The sequence below is a fragment of the Artibeus jamaicensis genome, unplaced genomic scaffold (assembly GCF_021234435.1).
Source record: "Artibeus jamaicensis isolate MK-2021 breed Jamaican fruit bat unplaced genomic scaffold, CSHL_Jam_final contig_685, whole genome shotgun sequence".
NCBI lineage: Eukaryota > Metazoa > Chordata > Mammalia > Chiroptera > Phyllostomidae > Artibeus > Artibeus jamaicensis.
The window spans coordinates 27,716,718-27,739,139 of NW_026521924.1; the positions used below are offsets into that span (position 1 = coordinate 27,716,718).

At 44.9% G+C, this 22,422-nt stretch overlaps 1 protein-coding gene across 1 annotated transcript in view; it reads left to right on the plus strand.

Moving 5' to 3' along the window:
* ARFGEF2 (ADP ribosylation factor guanine nucleotide exchange factor 2) overlaps positions 1–22,422 on the plus strand; it is an 86,602-nt gene that overhangs the window by 17,670 nt on the left and 46,510 nt on the right. Inside the window, exons 4-15 of the mRNA XM_037164349.2 lie at positions 4,932–5,078; positions 5,983–6,162; positions 6,525–6,759; positions 10,788–10,856; positions 12,913–13,064; positions 15,378–15,508; positions 16,643–16,877; positions 17,472–17,571; positions 18,530–18,669; positions 19,669–19,777; positions 20,380–20,563; positions 21,859–21,970. Of these exons, the coding sequence (XP_037020244.2) occupies positions 4,932–5,078; positions 5,983–6,162; positions 6,525–6,759; positions 10,788–10,856; positions 12,913–13,064; positions 15,378–15,508; positions 16,643–16,877; positions 17,472–17,571; positions 18,530–18,669; positions 19,669–19,777; positions 20,380–20,563; positions 21,859–21,970 (1,794 nt within the window). The remainder of the gene's footprint in view (positions 1–4,931; positions 5,079–5,982; positions 6,163–6,524; positions 6,760–10,787; positions 10,857–12,912; positions 13,065–15,377; positions 15,509–16,642; positions 16,878–17,471; positions 17,572–18,529; positions 18,670–19,668; positions 19,778–20,379; positions 20,564–21,858; positions 21,971–22,422) is intronic.

Consider the following 22,422-nt stretch of genomic DNA (forward strand, 5'->3'; position numbering starts at 1 on the left):
TTTTGATCTTCTCCCAGATCCTCTGATGCACATACTCGCATCCTCATTTTAGAATCAAGGAAACTGAGGCTTAGAGAATAAAATGACCAGCCCCACCGAGTTCCCCTGGCCTAGAAGTGATGGAATTGGGTGGGTGTCCAGGATTTCTCTACTCCACATCTAAGTCCTTAACTAGGGTCCTTAAACTGTAGTCATGAACCAAATCAGGACTTCCACCTGCTTTTGTAAATAAAATTTATTGGAACACAGATGTCTTAATCTGTTCTGTCTGCTATAACAAACACCACAGACTGGGTGGCTTACAAGAGACATTTATTTCCCAAAGATCTGGAGGCTGGAGAGTACAAGGTCAAGAGCCCTCTTCCTGATTTGTAGGTAATTGAATCCTTGATGTGTTGTTCTCACATGGCAGAGAGAATGCACTAGCTTTTTTTTTTATCCTCACCTGAGGACTTTCTTCTTCGTTGCTTGAGAAACATGGATTGGGGATAGCCTCCTGTTCATGCCTGGACCAGGGATTGTACACACCCTGGACTGGGGATTGAACCCAGAACCTAGGTATGTGCCCAGAGCAGGAATCAAACCCAACCTTTCACTTATGGGATGATGCTCCTACCAACTGAGCCATACTGGCCAGTGCTGTGATGTGTCTTCTTATAGGCCATTAATCCCATCTCAAGGACTCCACCCTCATGACCTCATCTCAACCTAATTACTCCCAAAGGCCCCACCTCTGAATGTCATCCCGTTGGGGTTAGGTCTTCAGCACAGGAGTTGTGGGGACGCAGATATGCAGTCCACAGCTGCAGCCACGCCCATTGGTTCCTGTGCTGCCTGCGGCTGCTTTCCCGCTGCTGTGGCCGAGCTGAATAGGTGCAGTGGAGACCATATGACCTGCAAAGCCTAAATACTTAGTATGTACTCCTTCACAGAGAAAGATTGCCAACCACTCTGAACTATTATCCTGTTTAATTAAACATTAAATATGACAGGGAGAGTGACTGGGTTGCTCCCTGGAATACTGAATGAAAATTTCATTTCCTCTTGGTGGCTGTCTTTGCAAAGCCTGTTTGACTGGCTTGTGGAGTTCGGAGAGGTGATGGGTGGTAAAGGATCTTGTGGGTTTGCATGAGCAGTGAGCTCAGAGTTCCGTCTCCCCATTGGGAGACGTCTCCCCTCTGCTTACTGCCACCAGATGATGACGACCCTCTGTATTCCTTCCCTTGGGCAGCTGGTCTGCCGCACACTCCCCAGGCCAGGACTAGGGGATGGAGTGTTAGGGTTCAGTCTTGCTTAAGCTAATGAGTGATCTCCAGGTTTCCCTGGGCACATGTCCGTAACAAAACGTTTTAAAGACTGTGTTCCTAATATATTAATATTTCTTCATTTGTAAGACTATAAATACATACTACTGTTATTAAATTACATGTATTATAAAATATATAAAAATAGGACTTCTAAAAGAAATGGACAAAAAACTAGGTAGAAATAAAGTGCTGTGATGTTCTTCCTGCACGCCGGTGAAGGCCGTGGGCAAGCCCCGGTCTGAGCTGCCCTGTCCACACCACGGCCTTGTCCTCTAGCGCATTCCTGGAAAACCTTGGGTTTTTAACTGCACGTTTGTAGTTATGTAGGTTGTACGTGACTGTATTCTTTGTTAAAATATTTTTAGAGCTTTATAGATAAGGCTGAAATCCCTTGGACCACTAGCTCCAAACCAAGTTGCCTGTTTAGGTGTCTAGCTTTCTTTTTATCGCTTTTATTTTTTTAAATAAATGGCATCGTTTGTACAAATTTCTCTGCAGCTTTTTATATTTAGCCATGTCTTCTTAAGATCTAGTTATATTGCTGTAGGCAAATAAAGGACAGTCCTTTTGATTAATATAACATGTATTAATGCCATTATTTTATTTATCCCTTCCTTTATAGAGGGCATTGACCAGTGGCATTGCACTGAACATCCCTGTGTGTGCAGCCTCCTGGGACATGTGTGTCAGTGAGCCAGCTGCCCACAGGCCTTCCTCCTCTGCCCTTCTCTTCCTTGTCCCTCACTGCATAAAGGAATAAGGCAGGAGCTTCTCTCCGCCTCTGTCACTGCCCCTGCACCCCCCACCCAAATTCCAAGCCACCAGCATCTCCCTCCGGGACAGCCGAGGCGGCCTCCTCGCAGTGTGTCTGCTTTCACTCCCGTTGCCTGCCCTCGGTCCTCTTCTCCACACAGGAATAGGGGTGGGTGGGGGGAAGCCCTTAGAAACGTATCACATCATGTCAGTCCTTTGCCTGAACCTGCCAGTGGCTTCCCACCTCACTCACCGTGCAAAGCACTTTCCTCAGGGAGCTTGCCAAGCATGCTCACGCCATAGGACCTCAGAAATCCAGGCTTTCTCTGTAAGTACAAAAATACTTGTAGACACACATTATTTCAGAGTGACATAATGCTATGCATTATCCCTGCGACTTGCTTTTTTCAAGATATCCACAAGTCACACAGGGTCCTGTGGGTCCCATTCAGGACTTTTGGCTTTGGCCTGTCCCGACCCCTACCCCAAAGACTATAAACCCCATGGAAGAAGGGCAGTCTTGCTCACCGTTGTATCCCCGGTACCCAGAACAAACCTGACATAAAGAAGGATGAGAAGGCAGAACTAGAAAGACCCACAGGGCGCAGGAACTCTGCTTTTTTTTCTGGCTCTGACTCTGCACAGACAAGGGAGTAAAATCATAGTTAAAACCTGTTTCAGTTTGAAGGGCCATGTGCCCTTTGAGGAGTCTGTATAGGGGGGAATACATCCGACCTTTTTTGTACTTGAGTTAAACACCCAGGAATTCACTTGTCTTTGCAGCATCAGTGTTGGGTTCTGTGAGGCCTACTTTTACTCATTTTCATGAAAAAAGAATTTTTTACTGTCCGTAGTATTTGTTCATTGTTTGTTTATTGAGGGAAATTATTCTTTGCCCAGATACTCATGTTTCACAATTCAGGAACACAGGTCAGTGACAGACTTTCATGGAACTCAATCCAAAGAAACTCCTTGCATTCCAAAAGCACTTTGCACTTTGTGAGATCCCAGGATTCCCCACTCCTCAGAATCTTTCCTGGCATCATAATTGCTGTAGAAATATGTGTGTGCCTGCGTTCTTGGTTCAGCCACTGCAGACTTGTAGAAAACTGCAGCCCCCGGGGATGCAGCCAATACTCCAACAATACGAAGTCACAGGCTCTTTGCCAGAGGGCCACATATCTGAGGTTTTGTCAGAGCACTGGAAGGGACAGTGATTGCGTTTTCCTGAACGACCACGTGCCTCCTGGTTGGGCCTTCTTTTCAACATTCACCCTCTCAAAACCCAGGGCTCAGAAACAGACTTGCGGCCATGAGGAGTATGGAGTAAGGATGTCCAAACCAGAGCTCATTTGGAGGGAGCCAGCTGCCCCCTTGGGAGGCCTGCATGTGCAGCAGCAATGAGAGGGGATGAGGTGAAAGGGCACCCTGACCCGTCTTTAAAAGCACACTCAGTTCTCTGCCACTTCTCCTACCCGGCCCCGTCTGGGAATCTCTGGGGTTGGACTTGATCTGCAGACTGTATGCAGGCCTTTCTTCTCCTCACTCTATCTGTTTTTATTCCACTTCCTGAATGTGGCACTTTCGTAGCTACTGATGGGGAAGAGCCATTGAGAAATGGCATCAGGCCTCTGCAGGGCGGGGGACCTTCCTGTGGCAGTCAGTGGTGACTGCACTGTAGATAACGTCAGGCGCTTGGGTCGCAGTGTCCAGGTAGAAGCAGACTTGACGAGCCAGAGACCCAAATGGGTAAGGGACAGAACGGCGTTTATAAGAGTCTTCACCGAGTCCCCGGAAGCAGATGATGCGTTAGAATTTGTGTACCCAGCGGGGTTGTGTCAATGAGTGGTTCACCTATCTGGTCGGCCTTGAAAGTCACCAGGATCGCTTGGAGAACACTGGTGCCTGGGCTCACCCCAGAAGCTGTGGCTTAGTAGGTCTGGGTTGAGGTCCAGGAACCTGTGTTTTTAATGAGCTCTCCCAGGTGCTTCTGAATCTCAGCCAAGCTTGGAAATCACCCTGCTCCTGACCTTTGAGCTCCCTCCCAGCTCTGATTCTCCGTGGTGAAATGCAGGTCATCAGTGAGGTGACAGGCAGGCTGCAACCGAAAGGTAGCCCCTGTCCAAACCGATCTGTCACCTGATTGTGAGTGCATGGCCCAAGCAGCCACTCATCTCCTCAGGGTAACAGGCATTGTTGGACAATGTAGGTGCAGAGTTTAGTGTTTTTACTTTGGTTTTTGGAACAGAAAAAGTACTGATGTGATTCAACATGCTGAAAGAATGCGAGCGGGTACTATAATGTCTTAGTACTGCCCCTAACTGCATCTGTTCCTTCTCAAGCAAGAGTGTTACTAGTTTTTTTACGTATCTTTCCATTTAAATGTTTTTTACAGCTTGAGACATAATTCACATGTCTGTGATTCTTCTATTTAAAATGTGTAATTGCATGATTTTTTTCTATGGATACAGTTGTGTGACCATCACCACAGTCTCACTATAGACCATCTTTATCGCCTCAGAAAGAAACCCCATTTCCCTCTGAATCCCCCAGCTTCAGGGAACTGCTGACCACCCCGACTCTGTCATATGTGGTTTTAATCCCTCAGTTTTTTGCACAAGCGATTGTGTACTAGGGACAGTTGCACACCTTGCCTCTTCCTTCAGGTACTGTTCACCATCATGGGGCTCTTCTGCCATGGGGCACAGAACCAATGCTGCACTCTCAGGGTGGGTGTGCCCACCGTGCCCCCAGGGAGCAGAGGGATCTGTGGGCGCCAGAAGTTAAAGGCCATACTTGTCATTTGCTACAGTGGGCGGCTTCAGTCCCTGCCAAACAGAAACATCTCATCTCTGTTCTTTCTCTGTTTAGAAACTCATCGCATATGGGCACATCACTGGCAATGCCCCAGACAGTGGAGCTCCGGGGAAGCGGCTGATTGACAGGATCGTTGAAACAATTTGCAATTGTTTCCAGGGTCCTCAGACTGATGAAGGAGTCCAGTTACAAATAATTAAGGTATTTCTGTGTGTTTGCCTGGTCTGGATTTTAAATTAGAAACTAGTCCCTGCTGGGAATTTAGGTTTCTGATTTAGCACGTGTTAGTCCTCTCAGGTGGTGCTGAGCTGGAACAGAAAAACGTAAGCATCACTTAGATCTTTTATAAAGTGTCAGAACTTATTAGTGTGAACTGAGACAGGAAGAGTGGAACCAGGTGTATTTTCAGAGTAAACAGTTCCACTAATAACAATGTAAATTGCTTGTGAATTAAATCGGCTTGAAGTCCTCTGGTCTTGCCCCTTGAGTTTCTGGATTCCCAGTCTGCCATTTCTCAGCAGGTTCCCGTTGATACTCTTATCACCAATTAGCTCTTGTCTTCTTGTCCCCCCATTCCATTTCCCTGCTCCGTATCTCCTGCCAGGAGTGGTTTGGCGTGGGGCTTGTCAGGGAATGGGATTGGGATGGGTGTAGCCTGCTGCATCTTAAGTCCTGACTGTATTAGCTCTGTGAGGGATGGCTCCGTGTTAGCCACACCTTTCCTAAAGCCCCCTGGAAGACCCACCGGGGAACTGGGAAACAACCTCCCACCAAAACACATATATTTTGTGGTTAATCCAGGTGAGATCAGGTTGGAGCATTTTTCCCTCCAATATGTATTTTTGGCTTTTTAAAAAACTAAACTGGTAGAAAGCCCTCTTCAACACAGTTATCTCAAATAATTTGGACTTTATGGAGTTAAATCATTGTTTTTAAACTCAGAGCAGGTACTAATTAATCATCCATTGTAGTTTACAGAGCCATTGTTTTTAAAATTTCTCAGAGCAAACAAAACAAAACCAGACCTTGGGGAAGAGTTTGGCTGTGGGAGACTCAGAGCAAGGTGGGTGTTTGTGAAGCTGAAGGTCTCAGATTTTTGTTGCAGGCTCTCCTGACTGCAGTGACGTCCCCGCACATTGAAATTCATGAGGGCACGATCCTGCAGACGGTTAGGACGTGTTACAATATCTATTTGGCCAGCAAAAATCTCATCAATCAAACCACTGCCAAGGCTACTCTCACTCAGATGCTGAACGTCATTTTCACCCGCATGGAAAACCAAGTGGTGAGTGAGTGAGAGCAGGCATTAGCTGCTGGGGGTGGGACATCATCCCCGCTGTGAACGGTTTTGTGGGAGGCCTCAGTGCCTGGCAAAGATCCACTAGCATCTTAAAGTTTATCCCTTCTTCCTCTGAATTCTCTACACTCTGTTTTTGTTCTTGCTTTAAAAAGCAAGAGAGAGAATCTCTAGCACATGTGTTATCATTTGCATTCACAATTTTTTGAGTTTGTCAAAGGAATTTATTTCCTTTTTAAAATGTTATCCTTCACTTTGGAAATTTTTTTAAACACAGTCTGGTGTGTTTTCTGTTCATTATCAAAATTCTGGGACCATTTAGGTTGAATCCTTTTTCTGTTGCCTTCTAGTTACAGGAGGCCAGAGAATTGGAAAAGACAGTCCAGTCAAAACCCCAGTCCCCTGTGATCCAAGCTGCAGCAGGGTCCCCAAAGTTCAGTCATCTGAAGCAGAGCCCGGCACAAAGCAAACCAACAACTCCTGAAAAGACAGATTTAACCAACAGTGAACATGCCAGGAGTCATCCTGGGAAAGTGAGCTCAGAGAACGGAGATGCGCCCAGAGAAAGAGGCTCGTCACTGTCAGGTATGCCCTGTGTGCTGTTCCTTTCCAGCTGGGGCAGGGACAGGAGTTGGTAACGTCTGCAGGAAACCTCTGGTAGCAGCTCATCGATTTCTGGGCCTTCCCCTTGGCTGTCCCCTTTGCTTTCTGTCACAGAACACAACTAGCGCGGCGTGATGGCTGATGGCCCATTGTTGGCTCTGCAGTGTTCTCTCCGTGCTCCTGGAATGTATCTGTCCACTGCTTCTTGGTGTCAGCTTCAGTGCAGTGGGTTCAGTTGGATGCACTTATCTCCCAGTAGTTAATTATTTGGGTGGTTAGTCATTCAGAGTCTGTCTCACCCTCCTAGAGGACAGCAAGGTCCCATCTGTCATGTGTACACAGGATGTGCATGCCTCACCCCCTTCCTGGCAGTTCGTAGCTGCTCACAGACACCTGAGAGGAGCAAGAAGGTGGGCAGTGGCAGCATACAGAGATGTACAGATAGCATTGTCTTCTTAGTCTATGACTGAGGGCATTACTTGTTTTTTTAAATGAAGGAGATACTATTCTCCACCTGTTGTCTTAAAGTAAATAGTGTATTAGGCGTGAAACTGTGGATTGGGCTAAGATTATTCCCGAATGTCGCATCTTTCCTTGGGCAATTGGTACAAACCAGATCCAAAATTGCTATTTTTTTTTTAGGAATATACCTTCCCAAATAATTTTGTCAAATAATTCTTTACTCTAGCTGGTGGCCCTGCATCTTTATAATTGCCCTCATGTCTTCTTCTCTCACGTTATTGGTGATGATTTCTGTCATTAGTATGTTCCCTACTAGAGTGTACAGATTTGTGCAGCTTTTCTTTCTCCATAATTCACCACGGTGCTCGGCTTATGTGGGAACCAGTCAAGTATCATTGTTAGAATGTTCGGCTGTATCAGTTCACTCAAGGGAAGGACAAAAGAGAAAGTTGCCACTAAGAACTGCGTGTGTCTCAGGGTGAGCACAGAGGTGCCGCCTACTCAGCCCTGCTGCCACGCATCTTAGGGACAGTGCTCAGAAGCTCCTGTCCCACCTTTTCTGTCTGGCATCATCGTTTGCCTTCTCAACTCTCAGGGCAAGGACCAGAGTTTTACTGTAACCTTCATCAGGCTGTGGTCAGTCGATCAGTATTAATATTTAAAAACTAGTAAGCATAGCTGTGCAGATGCAGAAGTCAGTCTCTCTAAGCTGCATGAAAGTGCTTCCACTATGACCCATTTTCTGCACGGCAGCCAAAGTGCTCTCTTAAAAGCCTGCATTAGATCATGGCCTTCATCGGCTTCAGACCCATTGGTAATTTCCCATTCTGTCCCATTCAGAGTGAAATGTGTGTCTGCCCTGCTCCCTTGGCTTCCACGGCCCTGTGTGACCTGGCTCCTGTCCACTTCTCTGTCCCCTTCTTACACCTCTTTCCCTCTCCTTCTCTACACACTGTGCAGGTGGTATAGATGGTATTTCTGATTCTTGAAAATGCTACACTTACTCTTGTGCCTTAGTTCTTCCTGCCCCCTTTATCTTCGGGTCTCTCAGTTCAAAGGGATCACCCTCTCTGAAGCTCTCTGTCACGTCTGTCTTCTCATCCTCTACTTGACCTTAGAATTAATGTTTACATGTGCTCAGTCTGAAACCTAGGCTGCCCTGTTTACAGCTGTATTCCCAATACCTGGAATGGTGCCCAACACTCATGGCAGACAGTAAATACAATGTTTTTAATAAGTGGCAGGGAGGGTCTTAATCTTTAGACTATAGTTTGGCAGAAACACAGAAGTAAAAATTCCTTGAGGATGATTTGCAGTCAGTTTGCTGTGGATTTTGTTGCCAGTACATGGTGCATCCACGAGGCTTCCTACAAGAACATGGGAATCAGATTGCCTGCTCAGATCAAACCGCAAACTTGCAGCTAGGTCAGCACGGAGGCGTGCGTCAGCCTTAAAGAGCCAGTGGCTTCAGTTCTCAAGGTGTGGCTCTAACGGGTGAGTCCTTCAGAAGGAGGGACTGAGAAGCCTCAGGAGCCAAGGAGGAAGGACAGCCTGAGAGGCAGGTGGTGGAGACGGTGCCCTGAGTGGGAGTCCGTGCTGTAGAGGCCCGGGCTTTGGCGCCTCTACGTGCGGCAGAGCCCCCACGTCCAGCCCTCCTCTCGCTCCCTCCGCAGGCACCACCATCACATAGCCACCCCCAGTGAGCCGGCCACTGCCCAGCGCCGTGCTCACTGAGTGGGCCTTGCACGTGCATTTTTTGTTTCAGCAGGAACCCTCCCAGTGGCCTTCCTGGGCCAGTTGGCCCCCCAGTGAAAACTGTTTGCTCACTGGCCTTTCTTACCCTGCATTTCTTACCCTGTTGCAGTTTTTCATCCCAAGTTGATAAATCAAAAGTCAATTTGTCAGTCTTACCAGCCTGTCCAGGAAGTGGGTCAAATGGCTCTTTGTAAACTCACAAAATGAGGGTTTCTTTTTTTTTTTTAAAATGCCTAAGACATACTTGCTGATGTGAAGTGCTGGGCACAGCTAACAGCTGTCCCTGGGGAGCCTGCCCCTGTCTGTCTGCATCACTCCTGATTACCCAGCTAGTCTCGCCAGCTTTTTAAAAACAGCTTGGTGGAAATGCAGCAGTTTCCGTGAATACACCCATTTAAAATGTACAATTGAATTCCTCTTAGTATGTGCACAGAGTTGTGCAATAATCACCAGGATTAATTTTGGAACAGTTTATCACACCCGTTAGCACACTTCCCATTTTCTTTAAGGTTCATTTTTAAAATTCTGTCTTTTTAACTCCAACATTAGACATTAGCATTTATATAGCTAACATGTAGCGATTGTAGGTACACCATGGCCTATGTGTTTACCAATTTGTTAGTTCACTTTTAAATAACCCACTTCTAAGTACCGTAAAGCAGAGGAAGTTTGTCCTCCCTCAGCCCTTATGGAGGTTCCGATCAGACAGCCTAGGTTCAGATTATGACCCCACCACTTAGCAGCTCTGAGCCTCAGTTTCCTCCTCTGTAAAATGAGACCACAGCCAGTAGTACTATCTTACAGGTTTATGAAAATTAAATGAGAACAGAGTCTGGCCATATAAGTATTTGCTCTTATCTTTCAAATAAGCTTCAACTCGAACAACTAAAGAGTTTAAAGGAAAGCAGCAGAGGGGAGCCCGATGTGAAGGTGACAGGAGCAGCCCAGTGGCCCGCAGCGGCCTGCTGCCCTGCTGAACAAACAAGCAGTTGTGGTGCAGTCATTGCTCAGGGGCGGGGCCTCTGTGCTGCTCCCACAGCCTCGGGGCCCAGGCATGGGACACACACGTGCTGGCTTGTTTGAAGATCCTCTTTAAGGAAAAATTTCAAGGGCTATTTTTGTTTTGTTTATATAATGTGATGGCCTTTTTGATCATTGTGATTTTTATATGTACTGCTGAAAGTCTAGTTGAGGGCTATTTAGCAGTTCTCCCAGAACTAGTTTTCTGTAAAAACCAATGGTGCCGAACCTCTTCTTCCATACAAACAGTTAACATTTTGCAGGAAAAATTCCATTTAAAGTTTAGTGAATCTCTGCTATCACATTAGAAATCTCATGCTAAGTTCCACATTTACAGTGTGGGGAAAGCAAGGCAGTCAACGGCAGTCACTTAGCGAGGCTTGTTCCCTGAGGTGAAGATGCAGGAGAAACCATCGCCTTTTGTTCTGCCAGAACTGCAGCTGGATAAAATCTAGCTCCTGCCTCCAGCTTAGGGGTGTGAGGGGGGTCCTGAGACTTAGAGCAACTGTAGCTTAGGGAGGAAGAGTGTGTAAGTCAGAGGGGTGTTGCTGTTCCACAAAGGGAAACTCAAAATCGTAGCAGATGTTGCCTGGGAGGCTTCAGATTTCATGGACTTGTCTTCTGTTGGCACAGTCGTATCTGGCCTTGGTGGGTACTTATTCCTACCCTTTGCTTTCTGAAATATGACCCTAGAGAACGTAGGCAAAATCTCTTCCCCCTTCCTGTTTTCTCTGGAAATGCCCACATGTATGTGTTTGTGTTTATGTGTGTAGGGACTGATGATGGAGCCCAGGAAGTGGTGAAGGAGATCTTAGAAGATGTGGTCACATCCGCTGTTAAAGGTAAGAACCAAGAACCCGCTTCCTTCTATCTCATTCCTCCAAAAAGTCCTTGGTCAGACATTTTAGTGGTAGAGCGCCCACCCCCAGGGAACCCGAGTCTACCTGTGTCTGCTCATCTTCCATGTGAAATTCAAAAATTCCTTGTTTTTAGTGGTCGATTTTATTTTCATTTGAATTGGATTCAAGAAGCACAGTCTGCCCTGACCAGTGTGGCTCAGTTGGTTGGGTGTCATTCTGCAAAGTGAAAGGTCCCGTGTTCGATTCACAGTCAGGGCACATGCCTGGGTTGCAGGTTCAGTTCCTGGTCGGGGTGGGAGTATGATGCAGCTGATTGATGTTCCTCTCTCATATCAATGTTTCTCTCCCTCTCTCTCCCTCCCTTCCGCTCTCTCTAAAAACAAGTAAATGAAATAATTTTTTTAAGGCACATTCTAACGATACTAGGGTTGGAGCTCTACATGGAGACACAGACTGCCACTCGCACACACACCCAGCTCCTCCAGGGGCAGGCTGAGCCCCGAGGTGGTGGTGTTGCCGCTGGGTCTCCACGGCCAGCCATTGCTGCGTCAGGACACAGTCCCTGTGTCTGCAGGTATCAGAGACACGTGGAAGCTTGTTCTTTTTGTTAGTTTTCATTCTAATGCCCTCAGTTTTTGTGGTGTGGTTTCAGTGGAATTAAACTTGTATAGCCCAGAATAAATATTGGATGATTTTTTCTTTGTATTTGCCTCAAATCGCAGGTCAGTGGCTATATGTTGAACACAGTTCCAGTGTCAGTAGACCATTAGTGGGTTAAGAAATCAATAATTTAATGAGCTACAATCTGCATTTTATAAATGAAAATAGAATACCAACCGAATGCATTGCATGTGGTTTATTAAGCATTGTTTTATGAAACATGCATTTCAGTTATTTATGTGCACTAGGTCACGACTTTTAAAATGTATTTTTACTGAAGGTCATAGTCAAAGAAATCAAACCTACTGCTCTAAGCCCTGTCTTTTTTTTTTAATTTAGAGTACCATTAAGCTATTTACATAGATTTCATTATTTAAATTCTTTTAGAAATGTCTTCAAAATGAAATCATTCTATTTCACACCCTTAGATTTTTTTCTGGGACCAATACAAGTCCTCACATAATGAACATTGGTCTGTCTTGTTCACTGTGTGTCCCCCAGTCCCTAGCGCAAAGCTTGACAAATAATAGGCACTTGGTAGATTATTTGTTGAATGCTTTGTAAAATCATTGTTGAATATCGTGCTTATAAAGTTGTTTTGATGTTCCTTATATATGTAAAGATCCACGTGGTAAATACCTCGTGGAGTTTAGCTATTCTTTTACATATATATTATTTTCAGAGAGGGGGAGAGAGGGAGAGAAACATCAGTGTGTGGTTGCCTCTTGTGCACCCCCACTGGGGACCTGGCCTGCAACCCAGGCATGTGCCCTGACTGGGATCAAACCGAGATCCTTTGATTTTCAGGCCAGCACCCAACCCACTGAGCCACACCAGCTAGGGTCAGCTGTTCTGCTAATCATCAGATATGCATTCTTTCATTAAATGATGAACTCTGTTTAATTCTTTGTTTTTCTTTTTTTCACATGGCTTCCAGGAAGCTCAGGTCTACATTTTTTTTTTTGTGAGGTTTTCTTTCACAACTGTAAAATTCTTTTATTTATGTAGCTCTTCTCTAATGCCTGTATTAATAACTCTTTTTTTTTAAGTCTACCTTTTTCATGTTAATAGCTTCTAATTTTTTTCGAAAGGGGACAGGGTGGGCAGGGCCACTGTAGCACACAATCCTGGAGGCACCATTGATGTGGACTGCAGTGTGAACCAGGCCCCCAACAGCGGGGCTGTGGATGCCAGACACGTGGGAAACTTAAACGCCACTTTGGCCACGCCTGTTGCAATGTGTCAGTCATGAGGTAGTGGTGCGGGCCAGGGAGAAAAGTGGTACCTGGAAGGTTACGTGAATCACTTCCGAATGGCATCAGACTGCCTTTCCAGATAAGCGCTAATTTGGTGATGCCTTTTGTACTTGTGTTTGAAGAAGCAGCACAAAAGCACAGTCTGACAGACCCCGAGACGGCCCTTGGCGAATTGGAGGGCCAGGAATGTTCTGTCCCACCAGCAGTGGATGAAAACTCACAGACCAATGGGATAGCGGATGACAGGCAATCCTTGTCGTCAACAGACAACCTGGTATGTTGATGATTGACTTATACAGACTGAGTTCGAGTTGTACCTTTTTAGAAGAGGTAGAGTTCTCTGCTAAAGAAGCAAGTGAGAACCAGTGAGCCCTAGTCAATCACTGGTCACAGAGTCCGGGCATGATAGTCTTTGTGTTAGTAGGTTCCACTTTAGAATGTGCCAATTAGTGTGGATTGTATACAACAGTGTTATCAAACCCTGTCTATTCAGATTGTTAACACTGACATTTCCTGCACTGTTACTTCTCTCTCAAAGTAGTATGCACTCATTATTTAAAAAATAAAGAAATACAGAGAAGGAAAAACAGGAAGATATAAAAGTCATCCATGACCCCTCAACTCAAAGGTAACATTTGTTATTAACCTTTTAGTTATATCCTTCTAAATTTTCCTCCCCTCACATATTTTTTTCACTTAAATGGAATAACAATATATATATACTGTTTTGTACCCTACTTTTTAAACTTGATATATATTTCGAACATTTTTTTTCAGGCCCATAGATATGTCCACCACAATATTTTTTTATTTAATTAATTTTATTTAGTTATTTTTCAAGTACAGTTTTTTGTCTATTTCTCCCATCCCAGCCTCCCCCACAAGTTTTTAAAATAGTTATATTTTTTGTTGAAAATGTTACGAACTCATTCTCTGTACCTTTTCACCAGTGTTTGTCAACCTTTTTTATCATTGCCCCTTTAATGAACTTTTTACCACCCACCCTTCATGAAATTTTAAAGGTAGTGTTTATATAACTGTAGGTATACCTGTTTTATACATTAAAAATAAGAGTTTTTCACCACCCCACCCCCCCGGCCAAGAACCATATTTTTGCCCTTATCTTAACCTGTTACAACAGAATAGCACAGACTGGGTGGTTTATGAACAACAGGAATTTGTTTCTTCTAGTCCTGGAGGCTGGAAGTCCAAGATCAAGACCCCAGCAGTTTTGGTGTCTGGTGGGGTCTGTTTCCTGGTTTGTAGGCAGTTGTCTTCTCTGTCCTCTCATGGCAGAGGGTGAGGGAGCTCACTGAGGCCTCTTTCATAAGGGCACAAATCCCATTCACGAGGACTCCACCCTCTTGACCTGATCACCTCCCCAAATTCTCACCTCCAAATATCACTGCATTGGAGATTAGGTTTCAGAATATGAATTTGGGGAAACAGCAGCATTCACTCTGTGGCGGCCCCCTAAGGGTTATAGTATCCCTGTTAAGGATGCACAGAGGGATGGATGTCTTTAAGTGCCACGCAAGACTCGTGTCTTATGTACTAGGCTGACTTGGTTTGTGCACTCAACATTATCTCGTGGGCATCTTTCCACATCAGTATGTATAGATCTAACTGATTTTTTAATGGCCGTGTAAAATTACTCATATGGATTACCACAATCTATTCAGCTAATTCCCTTTAAGTTATTTCAGTTTTATCACAGGAAACAACAGTTCTGTAATGAACATCCTTATAGATAAATCTTGTGCACATCCTTAATTCTTTCTTTAGGATAAATCCCTTCAAGTGGTATTGCTGGATTAAGAGTTGGAAGCTCTGGCTAAGCCTTTTGATCCTTAACATCAAATTAGCCTATTGGGAAGGTAATACTGGCATCTCTGCCCACCTGGAGGCTCTCAGTTCGCATTTTCCCATATCCTCATTAAGACTGGGCCGTAGTGTTCATTCAGGCCTTTGCTAGTCTGACAGGAGAAAGGTCCTGCCGTAATGGTTCATAGTGAGGTCATGTGGGTTTGTCATTTGCATTTCTTGGTAAATTGCTTCTTCATGTTCTTTGCTTGTTTTCATTTGAGATAAAGGTTTCCATATTTCGTTAATGAATTATAAGAACTTATTTTATGTTGAAGATACTAATCCTTTATCCATAGGTTACAAACTAATCCATAGGTTATAAACTTTTTTATTTTTAAATGCAGCTTGCTTATTTAAAGTTTGTTTTAAAACACCCATCGTATTTCTCACTTATCTTGGAATAGTATTCTTAGAAATACATTTTTACCCAAGCTTATATAAGTAATTACTTACATTTGTTTTAGTTTTTATGATTTAATATATGTGCATTTATCACTTTACACCACTGACACTCACCTTTTGAAGGATAAGGAACAGGTTTTAAAATTGCTGTAATGGCTCCCCATAGCTCCTGTTTATCATTTCTCCCCCCACCACATCCCTCACTTCCCCACTGAAAAAATAAACTACATTTCCATGAAATAATTACATTTCTTATTTTTGAAAACAGTGATCTTTTTGTATTGACCCTTTGATTTTTCTCATTTCTTTCTCATCTTAGGAGTCGGACACACAAGGACATCAGGTGGTCGCTAGGTTCTCTCACACTTTGCAGAAAGATGCCTTCCTTGTGTTTCGCTCCCTTTGCAAGCTGTCCATGAAACCCCTTGGTGAAGGCCCCCCAGATCCAAGGTGAGCAGACAGCAGTTCTTGGCTGTTTATGACTCAGATGACACAGGACCATCTGAGGGGTTCCAGGAAACTCAGTGTCTCGGCCCCTGATTGGTGTGAATGCAGGAATTTATCCAAGATGGTTTTACAGCTTTTCAAACTGATAATGAATTATCTTTGTGTCCCCACCAACCAGGAGTTTGCTTGGTTTTGCTTTCTTGGTTTATGTGTTAAAAATAATTTCATTGAACATTCATTCACCCTCTTTCTACTAATGGATTTAATATGCTATGGGTGGCAGGGGCGGGGTGTGTTGCGAGCAAATCTCAGTTTCCTGACCCGTCGAAGACCTTTGTTTGCTTCATGGATACAGATTTGAGCCCCAGATTCAAATCAGAAAAGCCAAATCTTTCTTCATAGTAGTGAATGAACTGTCACAAGGATGGAGTGCTGTGGATTGTCCAGGCAGAGGCTTTGGAGCCCAGGAAAACTGTATTCAGTACCGGCTCTTCCACTTGAGGCCAGTTCCAGGGCTGTAGGAGTTACTGACATCATCTGAAAAACAGGACTATAGAAAATCACCTTATAGGACCCATTTAATAAAATAATATGTAGTGTCATCCAAGCACTGGGCCTTGCCTTCTGAAAGAGTTTTACAGTCACTGTTATTATTGGTGTTATTATTGCTAGTCCTTAATAAGAACCCTCAACTCTTATTTTGTGAAGGTAACCGTTAGGGAAATGGTTCATGGAAGATTCCATGTCTTACCCCCCCTTGGACACCCTCTTCATTGTCCGTCCCGGTGTCCTAGTCTCCCGTGATGTGAAGTACATGTTCCGTCAGGTTAGTTCCAGGACCAGCTCCCCAGAGTCAGTTCACACTGGCCTCTCTCCTGCTCTGCTCTGCACTTCGTGGCAGGGCGGGGTGGAAAGAGTAGAAGCTGGCAGCCCTTGTTCTCACAGGGTCTGCAGGCTCTAAGAGGCCCCACTTTGAGCCATCTGCTCTTGTTGTCTTGACATTGGGTGCTGTTTTTAGTCCTTAATTCATTGGCTTCTCAGAAAATTCTCACCTATAGAGGAATGAGACCTGCTCAAGTAACCTGATTTTTGAATTTTATCTTTTAGCTCATCATTGTTTCTCATTTTCTTTGCCAGGTCCCACGAGCTGCGCTCCAAGGTGGTTTCCCTGCAGCTGCTCCTCTCCGTGTTGCAGAACGCTGGTCCAGTCTTCAGGACGCACGAGATGTTCATCAACGCCATCAAGCAGTACCTCTGCGTGGCGTTATCCAAAAACGGCGTCTCTTCCGTGCCTGATGTCTTTGAGCTCTCTCTGGCCATTTTTCTTACTCTTCTTTCAAACTTTAAAATGCACTTGAAAATGCAGATAGAGGTACGGCCTCCAAATTGGCGTTTTAACCTTAACACCAGATGAGTTAACTGCCGGTGGCATGGTCACCAGGAGCTACAATAACAGTCTACTGACTGCCACTCCCAGAGAACTTTTTGAATGAATGAGGAGAGACTACCTTTTCATAAACAGTTATTGCTCCCCAAATCTCATATGCTTTTCATTTTAATCAAAGGTTTGAATCACATGGTCCATGTGCTAGGCTCAGACCCCACCACTTGTTTGTTTAGCCTGTAAATTATTTGAAATGCCCTGAACTAGTTGCCAAGTTGAGAAATCGGATTGTGTGTGAAAAGTCCAGATTCCTGGTTTCTCTCAAAAAAATCCTGCCTCTCCACGTGGCAGCTCTTGGCAGTCACTCAGGAAGAGCCACTGCTCCAATGGGCCCATGTTCCCCAGTTCCCTGTGGCCCCGCCCCCAGCTGTTTCACACAGCCAGAATTCTGACAGGGCTTAGCAACATGTGGACACGGCTCTTCCTTCACCGTGGGGTCTGCCTGTCCTCTAAAGGTCTTGGGGTTTGGACCCCTAGTTCAGACTACTAATCGGTGTCCTTTTTGGTTTTCATGTCATGTAGGTCTTTTTCAAAGAAATATTCCTGAACATTTTAGAAACATCAACCAGTTCTTTTGAGCACAGGTGGATGGTCATTCAGACTCTGACAAGGATCTGCGCAGGTATGTTTACCCTGAGGGCATGTGCTTATTCCTTTGGCTGGCCCAGGACCTGTGGATGCGTTCATTTTCCAAAGTCCAGAGGAAGAACTCTAACTCCTCCTTTTAAAGGTTTGGTGAAGTGCTGGGAAAATCATTACCTTAGAGGCGAATGCTAACCTAACGAGCAGTCCTGTCCCGCCTCTCCTTTAGAGGATGACCAACTCAGCCTGGGTTGCCTGAGCCATCTTAGTACTGAAATGTCCACGTCCTGGGGAACCCCCCAGCCCTGCAAAACTGCTTTTCTAAGTCTAAGTCCCAGGGTTCAAGGTGTTGGTGCTGCCAACCCCCGAGTGGGCACGTGGGGGATTCTAATCCACCTTACACCGCACGATCACGTGACTGTAATGCCAGCAGCCTGTGCGTCATCAAACCTAAGTCCATAAGAATCACACACCTGCAAGAGGTGGATTGGGCAACGGTTACTTTTTTTTTTTGTCCTCACCTGAGGACATTTTTTTACTGCTTTTAGAGAGAGAAAAAGCAAGGAGAGAGGAATATCGATGTGAGATAGAAACATGGATGTGAGATAGAAGCATTGATTGGTTGCCTCCTATTTTCATCTAGAACAGGGCTTCTACATGCCCTGAGAAGAATCAGACCTGCAGCCTTTTGGTTATAGGATGATGCTCTAACCAACTGAGCCGCACCAACCAGGACTGTGACTCCTTTTTTGATGAGGAAAGTTACCTTGGAGGAGGTAGAATGAACTGCCTGAGCTTCTAGTTAGTACCAAGGCCTAGAGAGAGGGCCTCGCGCCTCCCTAGTACTTATGACATATGTTTCCTGTGTAAAGTATGTCCAACTGAGTTGGTTAGTCACTGGGAAAGATTTTTGAAAAAGGAATCCTGTTTAATAAAAAAAACATAACTGCTATTTGTGTTCATTCAGAATTTCTAATACCTGTCTGTTATTTTCCAAGATGCCCAGTGTGTTGTAGATATTTATGTCAACTACGACTGTGATTTAAATGCTGCTAACATTTTTGAACGCCTCGTAAATGATTTATCCAAAATCGCTCAGGGAAGAAGTGGACATGAGCTGGGAATGACACCTCTTCAGGTAAAAACTTCAGGAACTCTCACTTTTATTTGAAGTTCATTTTGATAAACAGTCACTGGTGCTGGGGTACAAAGCAAACGGATGCGTGCTGGCACACAGCTGCTGCTGTCGTCGTGACGTTTACAGCAGGCAGGGAAGGCGTGAACTGCAGGGAGTCAAGCAGAAATGGTAGCAGAGGAGTGCCGCAGGTGGGGGTGTCGCTGTTGTCAGTGATGTCCTGGGGTAGTCTTCCTGAGAAGATGGCATTTGAACTGAGATCCGCAGGAAGCAAGTTCACTCTCAGTCACCTTTCCAGAAACCTTGAGACAAAAGGACCTCGGGCTCCAGTACAGGCAGAAGAGATTGCCTCTCACTGGTGTGCTTACAGAGAATAGAGGCCGTTGCACTGGTCCGAAGGGCTGTGAGCTTCCTAGAATTATGTGTACAATTTTGGGGCCTGGGCATTTTTCCTAGAAGGAGGTTCTCACTGTCATCAGATTTACAGAGAGACCTGTGCCACCTTAGATGCTGTTTTGAGCCTAAAATAGATTATATGCAATTCACCTTTAATTTTTTATTTAAGAAGTACTGTTTTTTAAAAAATTGGTGTTTTTATTGTAGAGTGAGCCTTAAAATGGGGTACATTTGCATTTGTTTGGGGGATAAGAATGTGTCCAGAATCACTTACTTGCTGAGTAAGATTCTTTTGTCTTTTTTGTAGGTCACTGTTAGTTTAAAAAAAGAGGGGGGGGTTTAAGAATTTTTTTCAAATTACATAAGCAGTGAGTGAGAACTTCCTTTTAGAAATTCAGACAACACTTTAAGAAAGCACACATTCTATATTTTTGCTGACAGGATGCTTGTAATGAATGCCCACAGAGATTTTCTAGGGTTTTGCAGTGAGCCCTAAATAGTTACGGCACCTGTGAACTTTCCCTTGAGTTTTATACTTAGTAGCACTGCATGTCTGCACTTAATTTACCTGTTCAGTCTGTGTGCCTTGTCACTCCTGTCCTTTAGGAGCTCAGTCTGAGGAAGAAAGGCCTGGAGTGCCTCGTGTCCATTCTCAAGTGCATGGTGGAGTGGAGCAAAGACCTGTATGTGAACCCCAACCACCAGACCAGCCTCGGTGAGAAGCGTTGCTGCCACTGCCACCTCCATTCACAGTGGGCCACTCTGGCTGTCGGGGAAAGTTGTCTTCGTGTATTTGTCTCACAGTTAGCCAGAACACTTTAGTTTGCTAAATACCTGTAGTGCTTTAAAGGGCCTGCTTTTTAATCCATCGGGAATTTGGGGGAGGAAATGTACGAGTTGTGCTCTGACTTCACTTCTGCAAATGAAGAACCACTTGTTGCAGCGTGTTTTTAGCAGTCCCTCCCTCACTGATTCGGAGCCCCACCTTGACGGACCATACTGCCCTCTGTGTGTACGTCTGTCTGAATTTTCTGTTCTGTTCTGTTGATTAGTCTGTTCTTGCACCAGTGCAAGTGTCTGGATTGTTTTTGCACTTAATACTTTCACATGAATTTCAGAATTAGTTCCTCAAATACCACAAAAAGGTAAGTTTCTAAGTAAAGTGTCAGAGTGAAATGAAAGTTTCATGCTTGTGATCTTTATAGTACCAACTTTATTATTACAGGTCTGGAAAAGGGAATTGCAGAGCCAGGCCTGAGCTCAGCTGTGCCTGGGCCCCGTTTGCTGACGGTTTTCTTTTCTGTCCTGTCATTGCAGGTCAGGAGAGGCCCACAGATCAGGATATGGGGGATGGGAAAGGCCTTGACGTGGCGAGACGGAGCAGCGTGACATCCATGGAGTCCACGGTGTCCTCAGGGACCCAGACAACCGTCCAGGATGACCCAGAGCAGTTCGAGGTCATCAAGCAACAAAAAGAGATCATTGAACACGGCATTGAGCTGTGAGTGTGGGTGCTACTCCAGCTGAATCCCTTGGGGCCTCTGACGAAGCCACGTCTCTGGGAACCTGGGGCTGGCTCCTCAAGGGGAAATGCCTTTTACAAAAGGCCAGTGCTGGCACTTGCAGCTGAGCCCGATTGAACCAGCAGAGTGAGTGAGAGGGAAATTCAGTGGCTTTGTGTGGTTGGTGCCCGGTCTTTTTATTTTTCCCATAATGAAAAAAATTAAACTGCTTTAGAAAATACAGGAAAGTATAAAATGACAATGTTCAAATTGCTCCTAAAATTACTACCTAGAAAAAAATCATTGGTAACATTTTCTCCAACTATATATTATAAAAAATTTCAGCATACAGAAGAATTGGCACTTGCCACATTAGTGTTATCTGTGTGTGTGTTTTCCTGAACCATTTGAAGGTAAATTGCAGCCATCATAATACTTCAGCCCTCCGTCTTTGAAAAATAAGTATATTCTCCCATATAATCACCCCGTTATTGTTATAACCACTGGTAAATCTTAATGTGTTTTCCTTCTAGTCTTTTACAGACAGAAATGCATATGCACACAATCTTACATCCTGTCCAACTTTTGAATGATTGAAGTGTTGATTTCTTCATTTCCTCTCTCACCATTCTGCATCTCTCAGAAGTAATCTTTAGAAAACTTAAGTCTTACCACTCCCCTGCCTAAAATCACTCCAGGCTTCCCGTTTTCTCATCACAGCCCACTCCAGCCTCTGGCCCCTCTCACTGGCCTCATTGCTCGCTGACCTCATCTCCTGCCAATGCCCTTGAGTCACATGATGTGTTTCAATCCTTTGAACATTTCCAGGTGTTTTTATTCATCACACGCATATTCTGAGGAAGAAGGGAGAAAAGGCAAAAGGAGTATACCTCCCAGCCAAGTCAGCTATAAGAAGCCTTCCTAGAAGTATGCATACTACTTCTGCCCACATCCTTCCTGGCTAGAACTGTATCACGTAGCTGTATTTTGTTTAAGGGAAGCAAGGAAACCTAGTTTTTATTCTAGGGAGTTGTGTGCCCTGCTAAACATCTAGGGTGTCAGGAGTGTTGGAGAAGGGGAGAATGGGTACTGAGTGACCACCCGCAGACCTTGCTGTATAGCTAGGTCAGAAATCAAAGGTGGAATTCAGAAAAGCTGCCAGGACATGTAGGACCTTCTTAGCTGATACGTGATGACTTGTTCATGGTGTTATTCTAACCTGCCTCAAATGCTCATTATTTCTGCCCTTTAGATTTTGAAATGAGCCATCCATGTCCCATATTATCTTCAACAGGTTCAACAAGAAACCCAAGAGAGGGATCCAGTTTCTCCAAGAGCAGGGCATGCTGGGAACATCCGTTGAAGAGATTGCCCAATTCCTGCACCAGGAAGAACGTCTAGATTCTGTAAGACTGGGAGTTGAGCACTTGTGCGTAGGTTCTCTCAAGTGACTCTGAAATCAGACCAGCTTTTACCTAGAGATTGTCTGACCTGACCCCTGCTTACAGCAGTCCTACTCATCCCTTTGGCCAGTGATGCAAAAAGCTCTTTGAAGGAAATGAACTAGCCTCCTGACAAGTGGTTGTGTATTTGGTGGGACGATTTCAGAGCTAGAAGTGTGCCTTAAGTGCCAGGAACTGTTCTAGCTGCCCGTCTGCCACTGGTCTCTCTCCTGAGTGTGTCCCACCTTTCTTCCATTTTTAAGTCTCTTGTGCCTCCTCCTCTTCCTTTGTTTGTGGCAGGACAGACTGACCTGGAATGGTTGGGGGGATGGACAGGCTCAGGGGGTCACCTAGCTTCTCTGTTTAGTCTGCTCCTGGCAGTTTAGTCTGTTCTGGGTGTCCAGAGCTGGGCATGC